The 6,002-nt window shown below is 31.9% G+C and overlaps 2 protein-coding genes across 11 annotated transcripts in view; one reads left to right on the top strand and one right to left on the bottom strand.

The window, feature by feature from the left end:
• Positions 1 to 255: 255 nt before the first annotated feature.
• LOC6570307 (UV excision repair protein RAD23 homolog B) lies at positions 256 to 3,635 on the bottom strand. The gene is made up of 7 exons (XM_001996517.2): positions 3,557 to 3,635; positions 2,792 to 3,037; positions 2,653 to 2,731; positions 1,898 to 2,590; positions 1,242 to 1,336; positions 801 to 1,169; positions 256 to 522 (listed from the first exon to the last, which is right to left on the bottom strand). The coding sequence occupies exons 2-7, from the start codon at positions 2,855 to 2,857 to the stop codon at positions 412 to 414; spliced, it is 1,413 nt and encodes a 470-aa protein (XP_001996553.1). The 5' UTR covers positions 2,858 to 3,037; positions 3,557 to 3,635; the 3' UTR covers positions 256 to 411.
• A 577-nt stretch (positions 3,636 to 4,212) lies between these two features.
• The window catches only part of LOC6570309, a 50,210-nt gene continuing 48,420 nt past the window's right edge, over positions 4,213 to 6,002 (top strand). For 6 of the 10 annotated variants that reach the window (XM_032741942.2, XM_032741943.2, XM_032741941.2 and 3 more), the window contains exons 1-2: positions 4,261 to 4,406; positions 5,756 to 5,943. In XM_032741942.2, coding sequence (XP_032597833.1) covers positions 5,938 to 5,943 — 6 coding nt within the window. In that variant the 5' untranslated portion in view covers positions 4,261 to 4,406; positions 5,756 to 5,937. Of the gene's footprint in view, positions 4,407 to 5,755; positions 5,944 to 6,002 lie in introns of all 10 variants that reach the window. The other 4 variants (XM_032741947.2, XM_032741948.2, XM_043215847.1 and 1 more) reach the window with 2 other exon arrangements.

The raw sequence follows: 6,002 nt of genomic DNA, 5'->3' as shown, positions 1-6,002 counted from the left end.
ACAACACAGTATATATAATCAGAAGCTGATTGCCACAGCAGCCGTACATACGTAGCTACGATGTAACGAACGTTAGATGGCGCTCGCTTTGTTGCATTATTATACTTCAACTCTAGATGGCGCCGAATCGAGTACCTAAGCACGAGCTAGCCAACGGGCGGCGCTTATATATATAGCGATTATATTATTAGACTATTTCTTAGAAACTACATTATCCGTTCACGACAGGTCTCAAGTAAGTATTCTAATTACAAATTCAAGATGAGCAATTATTATTATTGTTTAGTTTTATGTTTTGTGGATTAACCTCGTGTTATTGCTGTTTATTGTAACGGCTCTTGTTTTTAAGGGGAGGGGATTATACACGTGTGTATGTATGCATATGTGTGTCTGTGCGCAAAATTTCCAAATCTAATCATCGAAACTGGATGCAAGCAAGAAATTTGCAGCCAATTCCTCATCTTTTTCGCAGGCAAAATAAGCCTGAAGAACGAGCGTCTCTGGAAATCCAAGTGCCTTCAACTAAAAATACATATAGAAATAAAATAAATAGTTATCGATTGGTACGTTATATAGAACCATAACTTATTATATAGTGATATAATAATTTATATCTAATAGGTGTAAACCGTTAACAATCAGCTAATAGGCAAATGGAGGGACAATTTCGAAATATACAGCGATAGCTATCGGAATGTAGATAGTTTCGAACTGAAAACTGGGCTGAAACCTTACACACAACTTGGAACTTGTCTACACATAAATTAATTAAAATTAAACTTAAATACAATGTCGATTACCCGCTCGATGGCGTCCTGATCCTGTGGTGTCAGCCGTATGGTTGCCAGTTGGCTCTCTTGCTGCAGACTGCGTTCCTGGCTCAAGCCACCAACATCCTCTGCTGCAACTGTTATTGGCTGAGTTTCGGCGCCGGCTGCTGAGCGTTGAACCTGAGCTGAGCTCTCAGTTTGTCTGCTTGGATTAGTTGCTGTTGTTGTTGCTGCTGTTGTTGTTGTTGTTGTGGACGAGGAGGAGGAGGCAATGCGTCCGCCCAGTCGCTGAGAGTTATCACCGCCCACTTCCCCCTCAAGCGGCTGATTCAGCATGTTGAGAAACGCATCCTGATTCTCAGAAATCAACTGCAGCAAAGCGGGATTCGTTTGGCCAATCTACAAAGAGCAATCGATTATTATATTTATATAAAATATATATTATATGTATATATTTATAATTCGATCTACCTGTTGCAGCACAGCATGTAAAAGGTGTGGATTTTGGTAGATGAGCGAACGCATCTGTAGGAATTGTGGCTGACTGCGCAAGAACTCGAAAGGGTCTGAAATAAAGATAATAATATAATATATAAGATATAAATAAAAAGGCTAAGACAATATATATGATAAAAATAACCTATATAGGAATATATAATAAAATACAAATATAAAAGACAAATACAACATAATGACAAATTGATAATTATTAAAATATAATTATATAACAAAGACTATGTATATATTTATAAAATAATATTTAATAAATAATTTTTAGTAAATGTAAAATATATATAATACAATATTATAAAATAATAAGATGTAATAAATAATAACACAAATATAAAGGACAAAGACAATGATAATATGCATAACAATTAATTAAAATAAAATATATCAAATCAGAATATATAAATAAAACATATGAATAAAATAAATACTAAGAAACTATAAAATTTTAAATTAAATATAAAAAATAAACACAATATATAAAATGTACATTACAATGACAACATATATAATGTAATTATAATATTAATTATATATATCTTAAATCGTATCCTATAAAATATTTCCAACTTAATCTAAACTATTTTCACTTCACTTTAAATAAATGGAGTATTTACCCGCTGATGAATCGGTTTGCAAATCGCTGGCCGATCCTCCGTCTCCTCCACCACCGACCTGCTGCTGCAGCAGACTTCCTGCCCTGGCGACGTCCTCGTCATCGTGGCCGGCATTGAAGAGGCTCTCCTCCTGGGGAATGCCTGTGATAAGATATTCGACGGCACGCTCGGGATTGTTGAAGCTGGCTGACATGGCGCGCTCGACTTGATCGCGGGCATATCCCATTTCGATCATCGAAGCCACTGTGCGATTGTATTCCTCGCCCATCAACAGATTCGATTCTGCTCGCGTCTGCAGCGACGCGTTCGCCAGTTCGCCAACCAAATCAATGCTAGAATAATCCGAGGCAGTGACGTCGACGTCAGTTGCACGTGCAGCTCCAGCAACTGCAGCAGTGCTCGCTGGTTCCACAATCGATTCATTTGTCGTTTTATTAGTCTTTGTTGTTCCCTCTGCCACCGCATTCGATTTTGACGTTGGCTTCGCTTCCGCTTTGCTTTCAGCTGCTGCTGCTTTCGGCTGCGCTGTCGTCTCCTGTTGCGTTTTGCGCTGCGCCGATGCTACAGCGTCTGTTGTATTTGTAATGCTGCCGCTGCCAGTTACGCTTATGTCGCGAGTCAGCATCACAACAATGAACTTTTTCTCGTCCACTTTGTATGAACTAATGGTTCGCTCATCGGTTAAAATGACGCCTTAGAAAAAAAAAATACGAAAATTAATTAGAAAATGGCATTTAACAAATTTATTAACTTACCAGCGTAAATTAATTTTTGTTTTTCCACCAAATATTCCGCACCGCGTTCATTGAAAATGGTTTTTTTCAGGTCCAAAACCTGCAAAATGAGTTATTAATACGCACGCACACACACATACCCATATACACACACACATACCGTTTTCTCCGGATCAAAGTCAATTGAAAAGGTTTGCTGCTGTAGATTCTTTACGGTGATAATCATTTTTTAACCTATTATTTTTTCTCTTCTTTTTGTGTTAGTTAAGTTATATTTAGTATATTTATATTAATTTGTTGCTTTGCTCGACGTTTTTATCCAATTTTTCGTTTTTCTCACAAAAATGTTTGTCATCGACTCTGGGGATGGCCAAGAAAAAATTTGCACATCGATATACAAATGTTCCTATAGTTAGATCGATTGAAAATTTGAGTTAGTTGGCAATATTTTGGATACAGTTTTCGGAGGCGTGCATTGTAATCGATACCACAAAAAACATCGTTACTAGCCTTGTTATTTTCCATTGCGGTAGTTGTACGTAGAAATAATTTAACTTATCAACAAATTTAATATAAATGTTAATAGTAATTGTCAGTTATAATTTGTAGGTAAAATTTGTAATTAATGCACTTAGTTAAAAATAAACAGTAAGCCGAGTTAAAAATGTTTTTTTTTTCTAAATAATTCTATTTGCAAAAAAAAAAGTTATTTACAGCGATTATTTAGTTTCTTATTTATTTAAATGGCAAAAAAATATATTAAATTTATATTACAATATCGAATAACAATTCACTCTCAAACTATCTGGCAATTCTAGAAGGTAAAATAAATATGAAGATATATATATATATATTCGTATATATATATATATATATATATATATATCGATATGATATATAAACTTATATATTGCAGCACACATACCGTTTGCTCTGCATCAAAATCAATTGCAAAGGTTTGCTGCTCGCCTTTATTCTTCTATTTTTTATTTGTCTCACAAATATGTTTGTAATCGACTCTAGGGATGACCCAGAAAATATTTGCACATCGATAGGCAAATGTTGCGATAGTGAGAGCACTGACGTTAGTCGACAATTTTTTGGGAAGCGTGTTGTAATTCATACGGGAAAGCATCATGACTAGGCAGGTATGGTGTTTTCTATTGCGATAGTGCGAAACATGTTAACGAATGTAATATTATATATGTAAATCATACTATTTAGCTATCATATTTTGGTTACATTTTTAATGTATGCACCAAATAAAAATAAATAGTAAGCCGAGTTATGTTTTCTAAATAGAAATTCGTATATTCGAAAAAAATCTAAATAAAATTTCAAATCAAGGTTTTTTTTAGTAACTATTTATTTCTACATAATATTTTGGAAAAATTATTATATAACTATTGTGTTGTTAAATTTAAATTACAATACATCATTCGCAAATTACTCTCAAACAATCTGGCAACTTTAATAGTAACGGCTTGCAATTGTAATTCTCGAAATGCGTTTCTTACTGCGCATGCTTCTTCTTTCTCACTCATACATTAAGAATTATACAATACAAAATAATTTTTTTCCAATCGTTCCGCAGCGTTAAAATCTCAAAAATATTGCAAAATGTATAAAAAATGAGTCGAATTACAAAGCGGAACAAGCGGAAATTCAGTGAAATTAAACAAAACGTGGCATTTTAAATGATTTTGTGCAGGAAACGGTAACGGGTAATGCGTAACAGCTAACGCTCAACTGCTGCTTACGCTTAATACAGAGCAGTAAGTTCGACAAAAAGATTTAAAAAAAAAAACAATAAAAAATGTGTGTCAAAAATGGAAGTTCAAAAAAAAAACCTGTTAAAGTGAGAAAAAAATGCATATGCATAAAATTTAACAGTTTGAAATATGTGTATATATGCAGAAATATATGTAGATATACAGATATATTAATATATATATAAATAAATAAATATATCTGTATATATATATATATATATATATATATATATATATATATATATATATATATATATTTGTGCGTATATATTAATAATTTATATATTAATAATTTAGCTGCATCATTTTTGCTGTTTTATTTTTTTATCGATAAAAAAACATGTTAGCCATATTAAGTACACAAATATTGGGCCAAGGCCTTTTCGTAATTTTTTTGTGTCTCTTTTCTTTTAACCAATCAAAACACACATACACATGCACACATAGGCGCCTGCGTTTGCTTGTGTGTAAGGAAAATCAAATACGTTGTTTTGTTTGTGTGCGTGGGTGTGAGCAAAAGCGTCATTGCTTGTTGAAAATGAAGAATTAGGAGATTTACAGTTGCTCTATAGCTAATCGAATATGCAGAATGTTAAACTAGTTTTACATATACACGCACACAAACAATCCTCTGTGGATAGAGAGAGATAAAGCTGTCAATAGCTATTTAAATCAGTTCTGCTACTGCGCACCGTGGGCAGTGGTGTTTTTTTTTTTTTAATTAAATAAAATTAAAAATAAAATGTTGTACTTATGCATTTTAAATTAAAAAAACGAAAAGGTAAAATAAAATATCACATAGATGCGTTTTAATTTAAAATTAAAAAAAAAAAAAAATAATTACTGTTCTTTACAAAAAAAATATTACATTTGAGCGACAGTTTTCCAAAAAATACTGTAGGATAATGTTAGAAATGTTGATCAGTTGAATAAGGTAATTAAAAATATCGGTTTTTAAAGACTGATAAATAATTTCAAATAAAATTAAATATTCATTCATTTTAAATTAAAATTGAAGTATTAAAACATAGTGTAGAAACTGAAGAGTGTGGGAAATGTTGATCTGTGGAATCCGGCTGTTATATATACAGAATTTTTTAAGAAAAATGATTATACATTATTCCAAAATTAAAAATGTAGTGAAATAAATATGGGTTTTAAATAAAAATAAAAAAGAATGTAATATTTATACATTTTAAATGAAAATTTAAATATTGAAAATGACCGTATGTTAGAAGTGTTGGTCCTGATTCCAGGTACACTTTTATTCAAAATTAAAAATAAAATCAGTGTATAAAATAAGATAAATATATAACATTTTAATATTATATTATTTTTTATTTAATACACAGAAAGTATTTTGATGTCGATCAGGTGATAAGATGCCAGCAACTCTCCCCGATTTCAGTACGCAACATTGTCTGAAAGCGAAATCGAGAAAATTTCATGATTTCAATGTACGTAACTCTTCGCCGACAAAAACAAGAACAAAAAGAACAACTTCAATCCGAGCGCGAGGAGTAATTACTAAAACATGACGGTAAATTTGAGATCAAGAATATACAAAATGATCTATAATTAGTTAATAATTATTATAAA

The sequence above is a fragment of the Drosophila grimshawi genome, unplaced genomic scaffold (genome assembly GCF_018153295.1).
Source record: "Drosophila grimshawi isolate 15287-2541.00 unplaced genomic scaffold, ASM1815329v1 contig_80, whole genome shotgun sequence".
NCBI lineage: Eukaryota > Metazoa > Arthropoda > Insecta > Diptera > Drosophilidae > Drosophila > Drosophila grimshawi.
The sequence above is the reverse complement of the archived record's forward strand: the minus strand, read 5'-3'. Positions and strand labels throughout refer to the sequence as shown.

Coding starts and splice junctions, on each gene's coding strand:
- LOC6570307 (XM_001996517.2), bottom strand. CDS start 2,857: ATGATTATCACCGTAAAGAATCTACAGCAGCAAACCTTTTCAATTGAC. Junction 2,732..2,791: donor ACTTTGATCCGGAGAAAACG/GTATGTGTGTGT, acceptor CTCATTTTGCAG/GTTTTGGACCTGAAAAAAAC. Junction 1,170..1,241: donor TACATGCTGTGCTGCAACAG/GTAGATCGAATT, acceptor TGCTCTTTGTAG/ATTGGCCAAACGAATCCCGC.